The 21,828-nt window shown below is 29.2% G+C and overlaps 1 protein-coding gene across 1 annotated transcript; it reads left to right on the plus strand.

Annotated features, from left to right (window-relative positions):
- Positions 1–19,313: 19,313 nt before the first annotated feature.
- LOC114193658 (transcription factor bHLH93-like) lies at positions 19,314–21,429 on the plus strand. The gene is made up of 4 exons (XM_028083541.2): positions 19,314–19,984; positions 20,112–20,270; positions 20,600–20,767; positions 21,140–21,429. Exons 1-4 carry the CDS (start codon positions 19,400–19,402, stop codon positions 21,224–21,226), a joined length of 999 nt encoding a protein of 332 aa, XP_027939342.1. The 5' UTR covers positions 19,314–19,399; the 3' UTR covers positions 21,227–21,429.
- The last annotated feature ends 399 nt before the right edge of the window (positions 21,430–21,828 follow it).

Raw genomic sequence — 21,828 nt, forward strand, 5'->3', positions numbered from 1 at the left:
GCATTGCATTCACCTTAAGCATTAATTTACCAAGGTATATATATAGTTACCTAACATGTCATTAAAATAAGAACTCTTCGCGAGCATTTCACATCATGCTCTGGCCAAAAATAGTACTTTATTTTATACAAATAATACATATGTTTATGATATCTTCTTATAAGTTTTACTTTATTTTCATTACACTACTCATTTTATGTCATCTTATTTTTCCTTCAATTAATGAAAATTTATAAAAATATTGATATAGTTGTCTACTAAGGATGCAAAAGAAAGCCTATCAAGCAGTATAAAAGGATGCTCACTTTCCTGCAGAGTGCTCGACATTAGCTTAAACTGGAGGAAAATAAAATATTGTTCCTTTTTAGAATTATTTAAGTAGCAAGCTATAAATAAAAAAGTTATAAACATATTTATTGTATTAATTAAAGTTACTATTTCTACTTTCCAGTATATATTTCTTTATTTATTTCGTTTGTGTTTATTAATTACGTGAGACTAGTATACTAAAAAAATTTATATTTCCTATCAATTTTGTTTTGAATTTTTTTTTTAAACATACTTACAAATTTTGTTGTTAAAAAAAATAGCAAAAAATTGCTATCAAGTTTTTTTTTAAAATATTTTGTATAAAACACTTTTCACAACAAATTTTGTAAGAAATACTTGTGAATTTTATAATTTTATAGAAAATAATTATTCAAGAAGGAATTATATGTCAATTAAGATTCTTAGAAAAAATGACAGAAAAAAATCTTTTCTTGCAAAATTTTTTAACAAATTTGTAAAAAAAATCTGATATAATTTGAAAACTTATAATGGTGGTATTACTATACTAAACAAAGATATGCGAAAGAATGCACCATCTTGCAGGATAAAAACTATTACTTGAAAAAATTAGAGATTATATGATAATTAAATATATAACTTGAAAAAATAGAGATTATATTATTATAACAATTTAAAAAAAAATATAACTAAGAAACAGTTGTTTTTTTTTCTTTTCTTTTTATTTCCCACAATGTTAGTTATTATTGAGAGAAATCTAGTAGTATCTAGAAAGTGGAAAAAAAAAATGGTGTGAATTACCTATGACTTTTAGTCTTTTGGAATGAAACTGCCATTTATGATTGCTAACAAACAACCAAAGAAAGTGCTAGCAGACAAGGGTGGCAGATGCAGAAAAATCAGTGGTTTTTGTTGTGACAAGAACTACAAAAAAAAAAAAAAAACCATATTGTGGGCTGCAAAGCTGGTATTATATATATATATATATATATATATATATATATGAATAAACACAAATAAAAAAATATTTGTGAGAGAAACAAAAACAGCTTTTGATAATACCACTTTGGTACGAGGAAACTGCGGCTGTTTTCTCTAACTACCGTTTAGGTCATTAATTTTCAGCCACACAAGGTTCTTTGTCTGTGTTTGAAGTTTGATTTGTTTTGCTACATAATAATATTGATCATTAATTTTTAACCACATGAAATGAAACGTGATATATTATTTTGTCTCAAGCAACTCAAATGCAGTTCAATGTTCTAACTCCCCATTTACAACTCGCAAGAAGAAACACAATAATATAACTTACTATTTGCTAATAATTTCTAATAATAAATCATTAACGAAGATTGCAGTGATAATAAAAAATGGAAAAGAAAGAAAGAAATGGAAGGTTTTAAGTTTCTATGTGCGGCTACAAGACCATGGGTCTGTGTAATGACAAAATGTGCAGAGGTTATTGTACACATATATGTGTCGTTACACTGAGTTCTGATATTTTTGGCTAACAATAATGATGCTAATTAAAATCGTTATTTTCTAAGAGTTAAAAAATATTGTAGTAACATTATAGTAATGAGACAAGGACGAAAAGAGGAACTAGTTTGCGTGTGGTTTGATGGTTGAATGATAGATCAGTTCTTGTCGGGGTGATTAACAATGTTTTGGCCAATTGTTTCAGTGTTTGGTAGGGTACAGTGTAGCTAATGTGTTGTGTTGTGTAGGAGTTTTTTCTATTATTAAATTATTAGAATTATTTTAGACATATTAAATATGATGATAGGAATTAATGCTTTGTTATTTTAACAATAGGGAAACAATGTGAGAATATGTATTATGTTATTTTTTAATTTTAACGTTATTTTTTCAATATTTTCTATTATGTTGATATTAAACGTAATTTAGTAATACATTTGTTGATTTGTATGTTTGTGACTGTATGTTCATCGCCGTGTTTTTATTGTTTAAGTTTAACAAAATTTAACATGAATAATCGTGATGATATAAAATATAATTTGTTGATCGAATTAATATATATTAAAAAGAAAACTTCTAAATAATGATCATTAGTAATTAGTAATTATAATAATTAATTTGGATACTAATTTATAAAACTAAAAATTATTAGTTACTAAAATAATCACTATTATGAATAAAAAAATATAATTGGTCACTAAATTGATCTTTTTAAATTAGTTTTCATAATTTTAGTTACCAAAGGAAATTAATCACTAAATATTAATTACCTAAATTTTAACTACCAAAATGACTTAGATTCTAAATTCGTTTTTAATTAATTAGCGATCAATTTATTGACCGTTTATAATTTTTAATTTATAATAGTTACTAAATTTATATACCAATTTATAAAATTAAAAATTATTGGATACTAAAATTGGTTTTTGAGGATTCTTGTAGTAATAATTTACTTTATATAAATAAATATTATTAGTATAATAATATTTGGTGAAACTTCCACAAAATGTAATTTAATCACGAATACAATTATAAAATATCCAATGAGATTGTTTTACGAAAACAAATTATTTTATAAATGTATTTCAAAACAGTTGTAGTAAAACATTCAATATAAGCATTGTTCAATTATAATATCTAAGTTGGGCTTTATGGTTTCTCTCTAACTTTGTATCATCATCTTCTTCAATATGAAACACGATTATTTAATAATTTAATAGTTGAAACATAACTTAACACACAGGTAAGTTAACAGAAAAAGAACAACACAAAAATATCTAAATGCATGAATCTGTAAGCATACATATCAATTTCATATTCTCTCTCATTAACCGAAAACAATAGAAAAATATCTAAATACATGAATCTTTAAGCATATATATCAATTTCATATTTACTCTCATTAAATGTACCGATATCAATCCTTATCTCATCAAATTTTCAAAACTTTATTATCAAGAAAATGTATAAGAATGGTGTAATTTTTCACAAAACTTATCAAAATTGATAACTTTTAAAATAATTATGAAAGTTGATAAATCGTGCCAGCTTGACACAATTTCATTATAAAAAAAGTTATGTTTGCATAACACAATTTGAGTATAAAACACAAATTTGTTTAACATTGTAATTTTTTTAAATTTTAGTTAAGTCAAATTTGGGTGGCATAACTTTTGTGTATAGTAATGTAAACCGAAGTCATATCACCCTTCTATGACTTTAGTTCATATCAAACTACATTGAAGTCGTACTACCTGGACATAACTTTTATAAAAAGTAAAAAAAATAAAATTGAAACATTTAACAAAGTTTTGTTCTATTAACATAACTAATCACTTATAAAGAAGTTGTGTCATACAAACATTATTTCACATTAATAAGTCAGAGGTCGTACTAACCAAGTATGATGTTTTAAAAATGAAGTCATGTCAAAATGATAAGACTTGTCAACTTTTTTAATTTCTTAAAAAGTTGTCCATTTTGGTAATTTTTGTGAAAAAATATACCATTCTTGTACTTTGACCTTTTTATTACCAAGATACCAGAAACATTTTAAAAGATAAGTATTTAGTAAGTTAATATGAAAGTAATTTCTAATTTAACTTTTAAAATAATAAATATAAATTACCATTATAAAATTCAAATCTAAATTTAACGAGAAGAACAAACTCAAACTGTTAAACGATCATTGCAAAAAATCAAATTAGTTTATGTTGTTTTAATTATGTGAATCGAACCTTAAGTATTACTTCTCTATCGATGAAGATCAAAGAAAACAAAAGAGATGAGAAAATGAAAAAACAATTGTGAAATTAAGAAAAAAAAACAAAAAACAATTTCTAAAATTGCGAAACTAAGCAAATAATTTCTCTTTTTTGTAATTAGATCAATTATATATATATTCTCTGATAAATTGCACATAAAAGGCTGATTATAAAAGGCTAAGCTGTAAAATAAGGAAAATTGAATTCTTAGGTTTGAAAGAAATGTTTTGCCAATTACCTCAACTTCTGAAAACTCCTAATGGAAGCATAAGATTCCAAACACAATAAACCATGCGTCCATTTTGAAGTTCTGAAAATGAGAATCCAATGTAACTAAAATCAACAAAAAATAATGTTTATATAAAAAGTTATGAATAAAATAGAGTGAATATTAAATTAATTGAGAATGCAAGATTGAAACAATTGTGTTCATTAGATAAATGTTTAACCCACTTTCAACATGGATCGATGAATTGGGTCTAATTTGACCCACATTTAAAAGAGTTAAAAAAATTTCAATCCAACCTCGCTCGAACCTTGATACGATCTTATCTAAAAAAGAGTACAATCATCTCTGAATTTGAATCTTCCAAAGGCACAATAAGAATAAATCAACAAAGAACATGGAATAAGACATAGATGGAGGGCGGCACAATCTATCAGATTGATCGTCAAGTGAAGATTCGCTACAAAAATGTTAATCTTTGATAAGAATCAAAGTTCTATAATCCAATAACCAAGAGAAACATCTCTCAAATAATGCAAATGCATATAATATGACTCAAAAGTGTTTACATTAGTTTTTTGTACTTCTATATATAGGCATATAATTTTAAGAAAACCTAAAAACCCTATAAGATGGTCGAAACCCAAAACATAGAAAATCTGGAAACCCTACAAGAAGGCCTAAGCTCAAAAACATAAAAACATAAACTAATTTATAAAAGAAAACCCAAAGCCCAAAGCCCAAAAACATAGAAATATAACTAATTTCTAAAAGAAAATCCAAAGTCAAAAAACAAACTAATTTCCTAAGAACTATCCTTCAAATGTGCTCCAAGTCATGATCTTCATATCCTTTTGAATTTCTAGTTGGTTGTAGCATCAAGAGCCTAGAATATATTTGATCTTCCAATCACTTTTAGACCAAATGTCTTAAAGTCTCAAATTGTTTCTAGGCATTAAATTGGCTCAATCAAAGGAATAAATTGTACTTTCTCAAATAAAATATGCTCTAGACATATTATGGGAAACAAACATGATTGATTATAGACCAATATATAGGCTTATTTTATGTTTTTGGTCCTTTAACTTTCGTTGAAAATTGGAATTAGTCTATTTTTTTAACTTTGATCCAATTTAATCCCCAACTTTAAAAATATTTGAATTTAGTCATTTTTACCAAATTTTGTTAAGTTTTTATGATAGTTTCTTAGATAATATTGAAGCAGAAATATGTCAAAAATTGTAAACAACTCAAATGCTATTATGAAATACATTTGAAACGTTAAATAAAATTAACAAAATTTGATTAAAATGACTAAATCTAGGCATTTCTAAAGTTGGGGGACTAAATTTGGTTAAAGTTTTGAAGAGAGACTAATTCCAATTTTGATTGAAAGTTAAGGGATCAAAAACATATTTAACCCTAAAAAAAATATAAATATATGAATTAAAATTCTAAGCTATCATTCAATGAATATTATTTCTTTCACTAATAACTATATTTTGATCACTTAGATTTAAAAAAAAACTTAAGTAAAATTTATTAATAGTTATTAACGAATAACACGTATTCACATATTGGATACCATGATACTTGTACTCGTTTCATCCACAAGTGAGTAATTAAATACCTGTACCCATTGGGTATCCATCAAAAATATTTGTTTATATCCATTACAAATTTTACGCATGGATATCTATTATGTCAGATTTTTTTCCATTCTCAATGTTGTTAGTCAGTTTATCCAAAATATTGTATTGATCATTGAAATGCTATCATCCAAATCTTAAGGTACCTCAAAATAACTCTAGGGTAAGGTCTATTGTATAAAAATAAAAGAAATACTCACATCTTTGGATGATGTTGATTAGACATGATTTCCTCAAGGTCAACTCAAGGGTGAAACATGTAAAACACTCACTTTAGGTTTCGAAGAAATAAAGACTTAAAAAAATTGTTAGTACTAATATACTTTCATTAAATTAATCATAAAATTGTGTTTAAGAAAAAAAGCCTAAAAAAGCTTCTTTTTTTTTTTAGTTCTAATACACATTAAATTAATTATAAAATTATGTTTAAGAACAAAAAGGGCCTCAAATTATTTTAGTACTAATACATCTCCATTAAATTAATTCTAACTTTATATTTGAGAATAAAATTTAATTAAATTATGATCATTGTCTATTGATATATTTTTATCGGTATTAAAAATGATATTAATGAATTAATGACAATAAATTATGATTTTGTTTAGGAAAAAAGGATTAATTATTATATATTGTTATAATCAATTTTAATTTCTATTTCTTTAATCTCTCTCACTTCTCATCCAGTGATTTCACCCCTTGCCTCTCTTTGATTTCTTCTACTCTAGAGTTTTCTTTTAAGGATTTTGGCAGATTCTATTTCTTGAATCTCATGCTGCATGTGTGTATCAATATTTTTATCCTTATTTAAAGTTAGTGTGTTTTTTCTTTTTATTTGTGTTGTTGTTATTTTTATTCTATTTGTTGAATTTGTATTAGGATTAGAAATGCATTTCTTTTGTCTAATTTTAGTTTTTGGTACTTGTTTCGAGAATTTTTATGCATATATTTTTGTATGGAACTAAAGTTTTTGTTTGGAATGAATTGCAAAACTATCAACTAGGTTAGGATTTAACATTTTGATAGATAATAGGGATGAAATCTCTAATGAAATAAGCGATGAACACGAATTGAAATTGGAAAACAGTGTAAAGGTTAAATGAAATTAATTACAATAATTTAGTAAATAATTTTGCAATAAAAAAAGTCAAAAAATAAATTTTAACTAAAGAGCCTCATTCTTAAATTTGCTTTTAAGTCTCCCCAATCCTAGAGTCGCCCATAGATTTCCTATCAATAGACACTCCACTGCAAGCTATTAGGTTGAACTTATTTGATCCATTCAGATAAAATTTGTATCTCCACCTTGAAGGTGAGTGTTAGAATAGGTATCAAATGTAGGTGATAGTAGTTGTAATAGAAAAGTGTTATATGATGTGACTATGAGTTGTTTACTTATTAACTTAATTGCGTACTTTTTCCTGTACCTTTTAGTATTCTTAATGTAATATTTTGAGAGATAATTTATCTCTTAAATTCTTTTTATCATGTTTCCAGTTTTCGGCTTAGGTATATCAAGTTAAATGGATGGAGTAAAAAAGTCGAAATATTTAAAGGCTTGATTTTTTTATTTTTTTATAGTGATGGCATCCTTGAGAAATGAAATTTTTTTGTTCAAGTATTTTCTTAGACCGAGTCAACACGGATATTAGTTAATTCAATTAGAGTATTTATCCTCCATGTTTAAACACTAATGATACATAAATTTGAAAATTATGCACCGAATTTTTTTCTAATGTCAAAGTTGTTGAAATAAGTGTTTAGCTTAAATTATATCAAACTTTGCGACTAAAAAGATATTTTTTATTAGTAGAAATAATTAAACAACGTTTATTTAAGTAATACAAAATCTCAATAATCTATTATAAACAAAAAATGTTAAACAATTTTTGTTTGACTTTAAGTCACTCAAGGTGAACACTAAATGTGTTTTTAGTGCAGTAGAAAAGTAAAGCTACGATATTCATTTATGGGGTTTAAAGGAATAGAAAACTAAAATTAATGCCGAATTTTATTACTAGAGGCAATCATAACACATATATTAAAAAACTACGTAAGGTATATTTGATCGCAAGGTGTTTGATCCAAGTCCTCTGAGGTGAAAGTGGTCTTCATTAGTGCTTATAAAACTTCTGCTTTATGATTGCAATTTATGCAGTTTTCTACACTAAAATAATCGAAGTTGCTCTTAACATGGAGCATTGATCAATAATGTTGAAAGCAAGGAGTAAGAGATAGTAAAGAAATCACAAACGAATATAAAATTGTAGTTCATTGTCAATACACTGCAGTACGATGCTTGCAAGAAAAGAATACATTCGTCAAAATCTCAAAGTTACAGTAACAAAATTTATTTTAAAACATTGATGTAGAAACATTGTTAGAAAGATAAGAACATTTGGCTAAACATAATCAGTGTACGGAATATATGGGAATCTAGTCATAGCCAAGATAATAACATGATGTTGGATGATTTTGGATGATGTTTACTTGAATTTTGATGTAAAACAACGTTTCTGCATTGGTATGTTTTATGAAAGTACAAACATATGCAATCCATGATGCTTGGAGATATGTCTAAGTGTTGAGATAAAGTTGTGTAGAAGTCAACAGTCACTGTAGAATTGTCGAACGAAAATCATGGAAGAAGCAATCGTATAAATAAAAGAAGTGATGAGACAGCAACGTTATTGGAATGATATGTTTTTGTTATTTGTAATATTGGAATGATCTTGAAAATTGGTGAAATTGGATGATGAGTTGTACTTAGAGTGGTACTCCGCCACTACTTTTTTTCACGCATTCATACTCAAGAAAAGGCCTCTTCATGCCTTGTGAGCTCAGTGACAACGTCACCACAATGACCCCTTCTGATTGAGGCAAATCCTATGATATTCTTAACTCAACCGTTAAAACCTTTTTTTTTATTGAGCCTCTCTTCCAAATCCTATGCTACTGGTAGAGCAGTTAATTTAACTAATGACTCATGGGTCAATTTTAACCCACTCCACTCTTTAATAAGTTTCATTTTATAGAGTTAGTAAATGAGGGAGCAAAAAGAGCCTTAATTCTCACAGCCCATGTTATAGTGGGTTAGGTTGAGGACCAAAGTAGACTTGGTCTCACTACTCAATTTTAATTAACACTTTAAAATAATACATTTAACTTGATCAAAGGTTGAGTCAAGTCGTCCTAATTTAAAGCTCGATCTGAGTCTACTCGGACTGTAATTCAACCTAAGTTCGCTCGAATGAAGTGTTTGATTGGTCCGGGTAAAAGTTATAACTAAGATCGGATGGAACAAGGGACAAGCTAAGATGACCAAGCCGAAAACGTCAAAACGAGATCGCCAAGCCAAAGGTCGAGACGAGATCGCCCGAACAAAGGCTAAGACGTGCTGATTCGAGCCGAAGATCGAGATGGGTTGGCCCGTGCAAGGGAGAGACAGGTAGGGATGGCAACGGAGCAGGACAAGGATGAGTTTCGCTATCCCATACCTATTTCCATCGAAAAAATTCATCCCCACCCCATACCCAAACCCAATGGGTATTAAAAATTTTCTCTCATCTCCATCTCCACCGGGTAACGGGTAGATACTCGTACTCATACATGTACCCGTTTTCTTATTGTTTCAATATTAATTAATTCATTTTTATAAAAAAAATACAATAAAAAATATTCAATATTAAGAGGATGGTTGTTTCTTCGATATTAAATATTTATAAAGAAATTATATTATAATTGTATACATTTCAAATTAGAATACCAAATAAAAAAATTTTAGAATCAAAACATTTGTTAAATTTGCAAACTGATAAAGATATTATCTTCTGCTCTTATTTGTATTGATAAAGATATCATATATTTGATTCTCTTTTATTATTATTATCAAATATTATGTTTTATTAGGTTTTACTTTTCTCTCTTTATGATGATGAGACATTGTACTTTATATATTGATCAAGGTTCTAATAAATCAGTAAGCAGTTGAGTTGTTTTCACCAAACACCTCTTGTGCATAATTTTCTTTCCCATGGTTTATACATATCTAACACAAACATTAATGAATTATAGTTGATATTTTATTTTAAAGAAGAAATATTAAAGGAAAACAAAAATTCAAATTTAAATATATTTTAAATGACTGTTTATTTCAATTTTTTAAATTTTAATGAATCTTTTTTTATACACTAATAAAAGTTATAATACTTGATCAAAATAACGCAAAGAATAAATATTAAACTAATAATAATAAAATTTTAACATATATATTGTATCTTTTGAACTTCAATTTATGTTAGATGGTGATAAAAAGAAATTCAATGACAATTACATTAAAATTTTATATAAAATATATCAAAATAATATTTTATATTATAAAAATAAACAAAAAATATAAATATTAAAAAAATTTCAAATATTTATCTTAAAAACAATTTGAGAGACCATTGAATGAAATCATACAAAGAAAAACAAATATATAATTAAGGGTATGATAAAATGAAAAATACTTTAGAGATCTAACAAAATTTTTCAAATATCAACACACTCAATGGTTGAGAAATAACGAAAATTGTTTCATGCTGATAAAAAGAAATTTATGGCAATTACATTAAAATTTTATATTATAGTAAATAAAATTTATTTATACAATTATAGTGACAAAATTACAGTATAATAATAAATTAAAAAAATTAAAAAATTAAAAAAAAATTATATAAAATATATCAAAATCATTTTTTACATTATAAAAAAATTAAAAAATTATCAAATGTTTGTCTTAGAAACAATTTAAGAGACTATTGAATGATATCGTACAAAGGAAAACAAATATATACCTAGTAAATTAAATGTTTACACTATTTAACACTCAAATATAGAGAGTGTTAAACGTTCTCATGTGAAAGGAAAATATACAATAAATAAAAATATTAAAAAATTAGAAATTTTCAAATGTGAGACATAAAAATATTTTATTGACATACATCTTTTAAACATAATTGCATAAATGTTATGATAAGATGAAATATATATTGGAAATGCGAATGAATTTTATGTCAAACCAAACAATTAGAAGAAATATAAAATAGAATGTGTGTGTGTGTGTGCGAATGAATTTTACTTAATTGACTAATAATTTAAATGGGGACAAGAATATGGCGGGGACAGGTATTTTGGTGGTTATGGAGACAAATATGTACATCCTCATACCCATTCCCATACCTAGTTAAAAGGTTAGAGATTTTCCATACCCATACCTAGTCAATGCGGGGATTCCCCGTCAAAACGGGGACGAGTTCGGGCAATACCTACGAAGACGGATTTATTTGTCATCCCTAGAGACAAGCCATGTTGGGGATCACAAACACACACATACAAGCAATTAAAAGTTGAAATTAAGTAACAAGAACACAAAGGATTTACGTGGTTTAGTCTAAATGACCTACGTCCACAACTACACTAGATGGTAATTTTGTTTGATAAATTAGGTTTACAAATTACATAAGTATTTATAAAACTAGAGCAAGTAAATGGGGCAAGTCCAATAAACCCTTTAGACTCCACATACTCAACAAACTACCACTTGGAGGCTGATCACATCATATGCACTCCAAAGTAAATATAGTAAACCTTAAAACTGTAATGCCTTCAAACTAGTGTTATGTCTTCTCAACAATTAACCATGAAGGCTAATTGAATCCACGCAAACCTTGAACTTCTCGATTGTAACCACTTTGGTTAAAATATATGCAAGATTCTCTTATCGAAGGATCTTGTCCAAGAAAAAAGTACCATCACTAATTAACCTTCTAATGAAATGGTATCTTAACTAGATGTTTTTTGTCTTTGCATGGAACACATGATTTTTAGCAAGATGAATGTGATGCGGACATAAAAAACCAAGGACATGATGTGAATCATCAAGACCAAGACCAAGACCTAATTCAAGACTTAAGTGGACCCATGACAAAAGGAAGGACTAGAAAGGCCCAAGAAACATTGCAACACAAGGTAACTCATCTTGATGCCCAATTGAAGATCTCACATCTTGATGAGACCAAGCTGATTACATGTATTGCATGTCTGGAGTGTTAAAATAAAAATATTAACATTATGGTTATACTCAAGATTTGAACCTAAGACCCATAATTGATTTTATATTTACAAACCTTTAGGAATTCATAATAGGGTAGAACACTTTTGCCAAAAATATCTGAGGTTATCTTTGTTAGGATTTTCCTGCATCTTGCAACCTTATCAAGAATTCCTTAATTCTTGAAGCGATCATCTCTAGGCTTATCGAAAATTGGTTTGTGGCGCTTTCACTTATCCAAGTTTTCTCTATTTTATTTAAAATTCTCAATTTTCTATTCTCAATTGATTCCAATCCCTAAATATTTGCATCCATCCTATTTAGAATCATATCTAGCACTTTGACTATCACAATAGAGAGCACTGTCACACTAATTCTTGCCTAACTCCTCAAAAAATTCTTCAACCAAATCATTTCCTTACATCCTTTTGAAATCACCATGTACTCCGCTTTTGTGGTTGAAAGTGCAAAGCTTTTCTAAAGTCGAGACATCTAACTAACAGTTGTGCCACCTACGATGAAAACATATCCTATAGTACTCTTCCTTGTGTTTGAACAACTTCTCAAATATGCATCACTATATCCTTCCAAAATATTATCGTTCTTACTAAAACATAATGTAGTTTTAGAAGTACCTTTCAAGTAGAGTAACAACCACTTAACAGCTTCCCAATGCTTCCTTCTTGTATTAGACATGAATTTGCTAACAACTATCACTACATAAGCAATGTATGGTCTAGTGCATACCATTTCATACATTAAGCTACAAATTGTGGAAGCACAAGAAATCTTAACCATTTTTACCTTGTCTTCATCTGTTTTAGGTGATTGCTCTTTGGTGATATTAAAGTGAAATCCCAAAGGTGTACTTACGATCTTGGTATCTTGCATATTGAATCTCTAACACTTTCCCAATATACTTATCTTAACATAATATTAGAGAATCATAGGATACTTTTCTACTTATGTTTATGCCAAAAACATGCTTTGCAACACCCAAATCCTTCATCTCAAACTCTTCAGACAATTTTGGCTTCAATCTATTAATTTCATCCATATTAGAGCCTATTACTAATATGTCATTAACATACAATCATAATATAATATAGGATGGACCAAAATCTTTCATATAACAACATTGATCCATGACACACTTCTTGTACCCTCTCATATTCATAAAATTATCAAACTTTAAGTACTACTATATTGGTGCATGCTTGCTTCAATCCATACAAACTTTTGGTTAACTAGCAAACCAAGTTTTATTTCCTGCCACTTGAAAACCTTCTAGTTGTACCATGTAGATGTTCTCATCAAGGTCACCATGTAAGAAAGTTGTCTTAACATCTAAATTTGCTAGATGTAGATCCTCTACAACCACAATGCTCAACACAAGTCTAATAGTAGTCATTTCAATTATATGAGAGAAAATCTCATTATAGTCAATTCCTTTTTTTGGTTGAAATCCTTTCACCACTAACCTTGCCTTGTATATCTTGATGTCATCATGTTCTTCCTTGACCTTAAACACCCATTTGTTCTGCAACGTCCTATTTCTTGATGGTAGGTCAATCAAACACAAAATTTTATTCCTCTTGAGTGAGTTCATGTCCTCTTGCATAACTAACTCCAATTGATTTGCTTCGTCCATTTGCAATGCCAAATGATAACACAGACATTCCATCATCAATCAACAACAAGTAATTTGCTAAAGGAGAGAATTGTACTTAGGAGGCCTAATAACTCTGTTGGATCTCCTCACTTGAACTACTGAGGTGACAAGAGTGGTCTCCTCAACTATCATGTCTCTTGGACTTCCACTTTTTCTTGCAATATTGTCTTTTGTAATGTCCTCTAACACTATTTTTTTTCTCTGTTGGCATCTTTTTAGCTTCAATATTTGCCTCAAGTTTTCCCTTGTACACTACATTTTCATTGAAGATAACATCTCTACTACTAATGATCTTTCTATTTTGATCACCCCAAAAGCAATATCTCATATTATTTGCTCCATAGTTAATGAAAATGCACTTTCTTGCTTATGGATCAAGCTTGTCCCTGTCAATATCTCTAACACGAATATAAGAAACACACTAAATACTTTTAAGTGAGAAAGACTTGCATCCTTGCCTTGCCATTCCTCCTCAGGAATATTTAATCTTATGGGAACTGAGGGTCCTCTATTGATGGGGTATGTTATTGTGCTCACTGCTTCTGCAGAAAATGTCTTTGGTAACCCTGCATGAATTTTGATACTCTTTGCCCTCTCATTCAAGTTCATTCTTTTAGAAACACCATTTTGCTAAGGTGACTCGGGAATAATTTTAAGCATTCTAATTTCGTTCTCAACACAATAATCAAAAAATTTAGAAATAATATATTCATCACCATTATTAGACTTTAAAAATGTAATTTTTAACCCAGTTTCATTCTCAACTACAACTTTCCACTTCTTAAAGGTATTGAATACTTTTTATTTTTGCTTAAAAAAATAAACTCATACCTTTCTAGTGGAATCATCATTGATGGTGACATAGTATTGTGATCCTCTTTATGATAAGACTAATGTTGGCCATACACATCTGTATGAACAAGTTGCAGCTTCTCAAGCTTGGGCATCCTCCCTGTCTTGGCAAAAGTAACTCTGTTCTACTTCCTAAACACACCTGGTTTACAGAAACCATCTTCTACCTCTTTTAATTCTTGAATCTTCCCCTTTAAGACCAATACCTTTACCTTAAATGTTCATATGACCAAGTCTTTGGTGCCACAAGTTGAAGGGTGACCAACAACATCCCTAATTGAATTTACTTCTTCTATAGGTAATTCTACCATGTATAGGGCTCTTTTCTCCCAGCCACGACCAACAACTAGATTTCCTTTCACCACCTTCCTCTGGTTATCTCCGAATATGACTCGATATCCTTGAACATCCAACATGCCCACAAAGATTAACATTCTCTTGAGTCTTGGAACATATCTAACATCCTTCAATGTTATACTAGTAGAAGTTTTAAGATTTATATCTCTCATGCCTGCAATGTCCAAAGCTTCATCATCTACTAGACGAACTTTGCCAAAATTTACAGTTCTAAAAATTTTCATCAAGTGCTTGCAAGAAGAAGCATGGAAAGATAACCAAAATCCCTGATCCAGGACTCAAACTTGCTCTCAACACAACAGATCAACACATCACCAATACCTCCTCTTGCTACATTCACTATGTTGTCATGCCTATTTTATTTAGTAGCAGCAAGAGCAATACACTGGTTTCTAAAGTGGTCATTCTTCTAACAATTTCAACAAGTAATATCCTTGCGAGTTTTGCATTGTCCATGCTTCTTGGACTTTGATCTGCCACGCCCAGAATCGCGCCCTCTTTCAGACATTCTACCGCTACTTTCAATGCTTAATAAGGACCCTGATGAATCTTCGACATTCCTTCTAGAACATCCTCACTAAGGATTAAATCCATAATTCCTTAAAAGGTTAATTTTATAGTCCCAAATGTACTGGCTACTACCGTGACAGTTCCTGACCAACTATCAGGCAATGAAGATAGCAACAATAGGGCATGTACTTCATTCTCAAATTTAATATTCATTAAAACTAATCTTGACAGCAAGTAATTAAATTCGTTTACATGATTTGTACACTAACACCTTTTTGCATCTTCATAACTAACTAACGAATCAAGAATACCTTGTTTGATGTCGATGGATTTTTTTTACATGTTTGATAATGCCTTTATCAAATCATATGTCGTCTTCTCGTTGACATTATTGTAAGCAACATTCTTCGTCAAGGTTAATTTGACAAAACCTCAAGCTTGTCGATCTAGCAACTCCCAATCTGCTTGAGACATAGTTTTCAGTTTATTCTCAGAGAAAAGTTGGTACAACTTCTTCTGATACAAATAAACTTCAATTTGCATCTTCCAGAATCTGAAATCACTTGTCAAACTTGTCAATTTTTACTTTCCCTTCTTTTATTATTGCTCTTTCTTGTGCAAAACCCTAAACTCTTGATACCGGTTGTTGGGGATCGCAAAAACACACACACATGAGCAATTACAAGACGAAAGTAAAATATCAAGAACACAAAGTATTTACGTATTTTAGTCAAAACGACATATATTCCTAACAACAAAAATAAATAATAATAATAACAATAATAATAAATAATAAATAATTGTAATAGTAATATATTAATTTTAATTATAAGAGAAAAATAATAATATCATATTTTAATCTATTAAAGCTTGTTTTTTTATTTATCACATTAGTTAAATTATTCACAAATTTTCATAATTTTTATTCTCAGAATTCATTCACTCTTACTTTTCAAATTTCTTAAATGAAACGATACAAATTTTTTCGCTTACTTTTCCTTAAATCATCTCCACATTAATCCTAAAACATCATTTATGTAGACAAAAATGTGTTATATTTATTTATTTATGTAAGGTATCTAGGAGAAAACTTTTTATCGAAAGAAATTGGTTGTGATCTTTTTTCATTTTTAAAACATAATAGTAATTGAGTATCATTATTGAACTGTTAGAAAAAAGAGGTGATGTTATTTATTGATTTCTGAGTCCAATCACGATTTCTTGCAGAGAAAACATCATCATATAGCTGTGTCTAACTTTCAAGCTTCAAAGTCGAAATCATGAAACAATGACAAATTCAGGCCACCCCCCATTATTATTTCTTATTTAATTATTTTCACAGAATTTTGATCGCATCTAGACTAAATCTTGTTCAAAATCATTTCTGTGTTTTCAAATTAAAAGAAAGACAAAATTAATATTAAGGCTCACATAAATTTTATAAAATTTATAGTGTTTACTCAATTTATATAGTTTTACAACTTATTACTGTAATAACCATAATAAAATTTAAATCTTAAAAAGATAATAAATAAAAATTCAGCTCATTAGATAACTGAATAAAACTTTATAAAAAAATTATAAACTTCTTTATATAAAAGTCCTCAATTTGTACTTTATTTTATTAGTATAGTCATTTTCATGCCTATGTCATGGATATTCTTGATCATAGAAATTCATATAACCCTGAAAAAAAGACAGGGCTGCAATGCAAATATATGATATATAGATTTGCACACAAAGTTTTCTACATTACTTATACACTACACAATGATAAAATAATGTAAAAATGAACACTTTAACTAAACATTACATTCTTTGACATATAATCTTTTTGTCTTTATTAGTTTCTTATACCAGAAAATTTTTAAATGGGAAATATATCATTGTACATGCTATAAGAAACTCATATTTCCTCATAATTCTATTTTGAAATTTTGTTCATAGAAAATATTTATCAATTTTGGTATGAAAAATAATTTGCAAAAAATTACTGCTGGTGTTTTTGCAAAATATTTTATATAAAACACTTTTCATAACAAATTTTGTAAAAAATATTTATGAATTTTATGATTTTGTAAGAAATAATTATTTATGAAAGAATTACCTGACAATTAAGATTGTTAAAAAAAATATCAGAAAAAAACCTTTTCTTACAATTTCTTTTTAATAAATTTACAAAAAAAAAATGTAATATAAAAAATTTTAATAAGGAATTCTTAAAAATATTTTTTTACAACAATAATATTTGAAGTTATGATTAAGTAAACTACTCAACTCCTTTATTATATTGAGTTATATATAATATATAACTCAATATAATAAAGGCCCTGAGCTATGGCTACCATACCACCTTAATTATAACTAAATTCTACTAGTTTAGAAAATGTGTCTTCAATTCTTTTTGTAGACTAGCTTGTTTTGTTACATATCATAGCATGTTCTCAGATTCTTCACAATTAAAACTGGCATATTCATAACTTTTTTTTTTCAATACTCTCATTGGGATTGAACTATTTTAAGTGGGGGTGCATTTAAGTGACAAAAATGAAGAATCATTAAAATTAAAGAAATAATTCTAAATATTATCACGATACCAATCGAAATGAATGCTCAACCATCCTACTCAGAACTAACGAAGCATTTTCAAAACAAATAAATTATGTGGACAAATTTCAACTTTTATGAGTTCAAGAAAATTAGAGTTGATAAATTCCAATTTGACCAATTTGGATACACTGTTTCCTACTGCATAATAACGCGCTAATAATACCTGTAATTACCACAAACGAATCCTATTCACAAGAACACTTTGTTGTATGATAGATACACAGAATAATAATCTACATAGCCATTTCAAAAATGGTGTTGCAAGTTGCGAATCATGTGGCCACCATGTGTTGCGGAAGATTAATTGTTAGGCTTTGTAGAAGCTATTAGTAGAACAAGTTCGTGGACCATGCGTTATAAATGCGTACATGCATATATACTTGAAGTTGGTACCAAAATAGCGACAATAACAACAATAATGAACTTCATCTAAGTATAGTTATGTGGATCAAGATCATGCAATAGAGCCAAAAGTGTAATAGGGAGTCCCTACATGCAAACAATTTCCATATAGGGAACAAGTCAGTAGTGAGTAGAAGACAGGAAAAATCAAAAGGGTAACCAAAAAATTGCTTATGATATCTGCATATTCGTAAAGTAGCTAAAAAACAGATACAAAAGCCAAAGAGATTCGTTTGAAAAATAGTACGTGGTGTTGCATTCACACTTCTATTATTGTATATACGTTTTCGTAAGAATACTGTCATAGAGATATATAGATATACAGAAAAGGTCTACATTTTGCAGGTGGGGTGAGAATGAAGGTTCTATGTGCCTATATTTAACCCTTTGTGATGGAAAATGAAACTTAAATAGATAGATAGATAGATAAATATATAAAATGTGTGATTCATTATTTTAGTAGTGTGGACAACTATTAAGTATATAACACATATATTGGATAGGAAAGTAAGCAGAAAAGAACAAAAAAGGATCACCCACCAATTTGAATTTATGAGCTAAGCCAAAGTTTGGAAGCATTTGGGGTGTAGGACCCATCTCTGAAATCTTCTCCAAGGTGAAGTTTTTAACATGCAAAGAACCTGAGAGGGTTTATGATGTTAACTACCATTCCTTTTGGTTTCAGACAGATCTGAGGGTCAAACTTTCCAACAAATTCATATTAATAAATATGTAATTTTGGTTTTAGAAATTTGGGTGGAAAAAGACAAGAATGTCCCCCTCTATTTCTGTAATGTGAAAAGCAGATTCCATTTTGGTCTTAGGGTATAGGTGCAAATGAATAATATATATCATATAATAAGCAATTTGCAACAAGCTTTTCATTGTGCTCTTATAAATATGCTTCAACTTAGTACTATATTGTCTCAAGGTAGTATTTCCAAAACAATTAGCCATCACACCACGAGAGAAAGAGAGAGAGAGAGAGAGAGAGAAAAGATGGAACTTTATGATAATGATTTCTTGGAGGAATCAATGGGTCTAAGAAGAGAACCATGGGATACCAATCCATGTTCACAAGAAAACCAGCTTTTTTCTAATGCTTGGGGTTTTGATTGTTTTGATCAAAACCAAGCTTTTCCTTCAAATTCTTTCTCTTTTCAAGAAGTGCCTCAGAGTTACAACTTCGACTATGCCTTCAATGAAATCTATAGTTCCTTGTTTGATGAATTTTCTGCACCCCAGATTGTAGATTCATCTTATAACACCCTTGAGGCTTCACATAGCATCCCTTCATTTGTTCCTCATGAAGATTTTCCATTGTCTTTGATGGAAGAAGAAGAAGATCCGGGTTTGCTTGGGGAAGAGCTTCATTGTTTGGACCTTCAAGCCTCATGCAAAATGGAGCCAAGCCATTCCCCTGAAATGCCTGTTTTCAACACAGATTCATGTGTGGAGAGAAAGAATAGGGCAAAGAAGCTTCAGGGGCAGCCTTCCAAGAACCTAATGGCAGAGAGAAGAAGAAGAAAGAGATTAAACGACAGACTCTCCATGCTAAGGTCAATTGTCCCAAAGATAAGTAAGGTATTATGAAGTGAGAATGAGTCATTATATCATTACAAGAAGTACTCAAATATAGAACTACTTTGTTGTGTTTCATATATATGCAGCATAAGTGCTGATTTTCTTGCTGAAAAAATGCTTCTCACAGATGGACAGAACCGCTATTCTTGGAGACACTATTGATTACATGAAAGAGCTCTTGGAAAAGATTAACACTTTGAAGCAAGAAATAGAACTGGATTCCAACACTGCTAGCATTTTCAAGGATTTCAAACCAGATGAAATCTTAGTGAGAAATTCTCCCAAGGTATGTGTTTTTTTGGGGTTTTCAAAGTTTGTTTTGGGATTAACTTAACTTTACAAACCCAGTTTATGAAAAATCTATGAAAGTTAAAGTTACCTGCTACTCATACATTGAGTTGTAAGGTTAGAAAGGGTGAGAGAGATAGCAGGTTCAACTCTTCCCCCCAACATTTGGGAGAGACAAAAACAACTAATAACTAATATTTATGGATAGAATAATCCTGCTACTTATACACATTAATTTGATCATATTATAGGACTAACCTAGCAAAATTCTTCTAAAAGTGAAAATAGATATCATGATTGAAGAATCTGTATGGTGATTTTGTGCAGTTTGATGTGGAGAGGAGAAATGGCAATACAAGGGTGGAGATCTGCTGTGCAGGGAAGCCAGGCATGTTGCTGTCCACAGTAAACACATTGGAAACATTAGGCATGGAGATCCAACAATGTGTTATTAGCTGTTTCAATGATTTCACAGTGCAAGCTTCTTGTTCAGAGGTATATATCAGATAGGGGTTAAAATCAATAGAGAATACATGTTCTATTTTCTACTGGGTGCATTTCTAAAGTTGAAGTAGATATGAACATGAGATTTTATTCTGAATTATTAAAGACCAAATCTCTTAATCTCTTAAGATAGTGAAATTTACTTGCAGGACTATTTTCTCTCAACAAATATTTGTTGTGATTTTTACATTCTTGAAGAACCATAGTTTATCATAAATTATATCACTCCATAAGGATGGAATTGAAGAGAGAAAAATCAAAGGCTTTCTGTGGTGGTTTTGGCACTGTCTAAGAAACATTTCTTGTACATATATATACATATATAGTTTGTGTTTATATGTTTTTGTATTTGTAATTCAACAGGAAGTGCAGCAGAAGAAAATTCTGAGTGCAGAAGATATAAAACAAGCACTATTTAGAAGTGCAGGATATGGAGGAAGATGTTTGTGAGAATAGAAGCTAGAGAAGTGCAGAATATCATCACAGCAAGTGCACTTTAGCTATGTAGGAAGAGTTTTTGAGTTTCTGATAATGATCCACTGATTTAGAAGCAAGTTAGCTGGATTTCTTTTTCTTAATGTATGACAATAATTGATTTCTTCAACAAGAACATGTTAACATGTTCATTATATATTAATGGAGATTCCTATGAATCATGGTGATTGGTTTTGGTTTGTTCTCTAACATCCTTAACAAAAACAACAGTCAAATATGGCACAGAAACTGACAGAACAAGTTAGAGAGATCAAAGTGTATACAAGCTAATATTAACCATATAATTTAAAACGATGGTTAAGAACAATTAGTTAATCTTAATGGTGAATGCATAATAATTAATACAATTATGAAAGTTAAGTATTGCACTTTGTTATTGGAATGGAAGATCAAGTCAAAGTGCCACTGCTACAACATTAATAAGAGAGTAAAGTTCCAGCTTTCTGTGTCAATTCCTTTCACATATTTCCTTTTTCAGTGTTAAGCAAAAAATAACTTAATTGTAACAAAATAAAGCATTTTCAGTTTTCCCTTTTTGTAAAACTTTTATGTATAGA

This window comes from Vigna unguiculata, chromosome 8 (genome assembly GCF_037176805.1).
Source record: "Vigna unguiculata cultivar grain cowpea cultivar isolate G323 ecotype 2 chromosome 8, ASM3717680v1, whole genome shotgun sequence".
NCBI classification, from domain to species: domain Eukaryota; kingdom Viridiplantae; phylum Streptophyta; class Magnoliopsida; order Fabales; family Fabaceae; genus Vigna; species Vigna unguiculata.